Source organism: Perkinsus marinus, assembly GCF_000006405.1.
Source record: "Perkinsus marinus ATCC 50983 genomic scaffold scf_1104296970668, whole genome shotgun sequence".
Classification (NCBI taxonomy): Eukaryota; Perkinsozoa; order Perkinsida; family Perkinsidae; genus Perkinsus; species Perkinsus marinus.
The window spans coordinates 1-1064 of NW_003202383.1; the positions used below are offsets into that span (position 1 = coordinate 1).

At 47.1% G+C, this 1064-nt stretch overlaps 1 protein-coding gene across 1 annotated transcript; it reads right to left on the reverse strand.

Annotated features, from left to right (window-relative positions):
• Window positions 1-9: 9 nt before the first annotated feature.
• On the reverse strand, window positions 10-877 carry Pmar_PMAR021955 (40S ribosomal protein S3, putative). The gene has a single exon (XM_002767428.1). The coding sequence runs from the start codon at window positions 871-873 to the stop codon at window positions 88-90; it is 786 nt and encodes a 261-aa protein (XP_002767474.1). The 5' UTR covers window positions 874-877; the 3' UTR covers window positions 10-87.
• Window positions 878-1064: the final 187 nt, after the last annotated feature.

Genomic DNA, 1064 nt, shown 5'->3' on the forward strand with positions numbered 1-1064 from the left:
TAATATAATCCGAAGCAGGATAGCAAGTAGCGGCTCGTCATCAACTATGTAATCGTTCATCATCATCATAACCAAAGCATCAGCTACTTAAGCGGTGATCCCCACAGCAGCAGCAGGCTGTTGCTGCTCCTCAGCCACAACGGCCTCAGGAGCTGCTGCTGCTGCTGGCACTTCCTCCTCGGTGGTAGTAGCCTCGATAGGGAAGACGGTATCCTCCTTAGGCTCATGAATGGTGATATCATCAGGTAGACGAGTCTTGGGACCACTCTTACCCTCAGGATCATAAGCCATCATAATCTTAACTCTGATACCAAGAATACCCTGACGCATATCGACATTACGAATAGCTTGATCAACATACATCTCCTTAGGAGTACCAGTAGATAGGAGATAACCATCAGCAAACTTCATAACCTTAGCACGTTGGGCACGTAGTTTACCAGATACAGTAACCTCAACACCCTTAGCACCATTCTCCATAACAAACCTTAATACACCATAAGCAGCCCTACGAACAGGAAGACCACCCAATAGCTTGTAACGAAGTGATTCAGCTTGAGCCTGGGCACAGAGAGCACGATTATCGACACGCTCAGCAAAGAGCTCGACGGAGTTCTCAGGGAAATCGAAACGTCTCTCAACAAGAGCAGTGAGCTCTCTAATCCTACGACCCTTCTCACCAAGGACCTCACGAGTCCTAGTAGCACGGATGATAATCTCAGTCTTGATAGGAGTCACACGGACCTCGACACCAGAGTAACCATCTTCAGCAAGGATAGTAGTGAGAAGTTCATTAAGCTCCGCATAGAACACGCCATCGGCGACGAACTTACGCTTCTTGGAGACCTGCTTTTGACTCGCTGCAGTTGCCATCTTGGATAGAGGGTGCAATCACACTCCTTCAGAGGGCTATCGATCATCTAATCGATCAATTGTGATAGTAGCGCTCGCCCTAACACTCATGAGCCGTCGAAATAGTAGTAATGAGGATAGTAAGTATGGCTTGATGATGAGTACACACGACGTCTTATGAATAGCCTACTTTTAGATTCTGATCAAATGAC

What these genes read in the sequence shown, in the direction of transcription:
- Pmar_PMAR021955 (XM_002767428.1), bottom strand. Translation starts at nt 873, where the DNA reads ATGGCAACTGCAGCGAGTCAAAAGCAGGTCTCCAAGAAGCGTAAGTTC.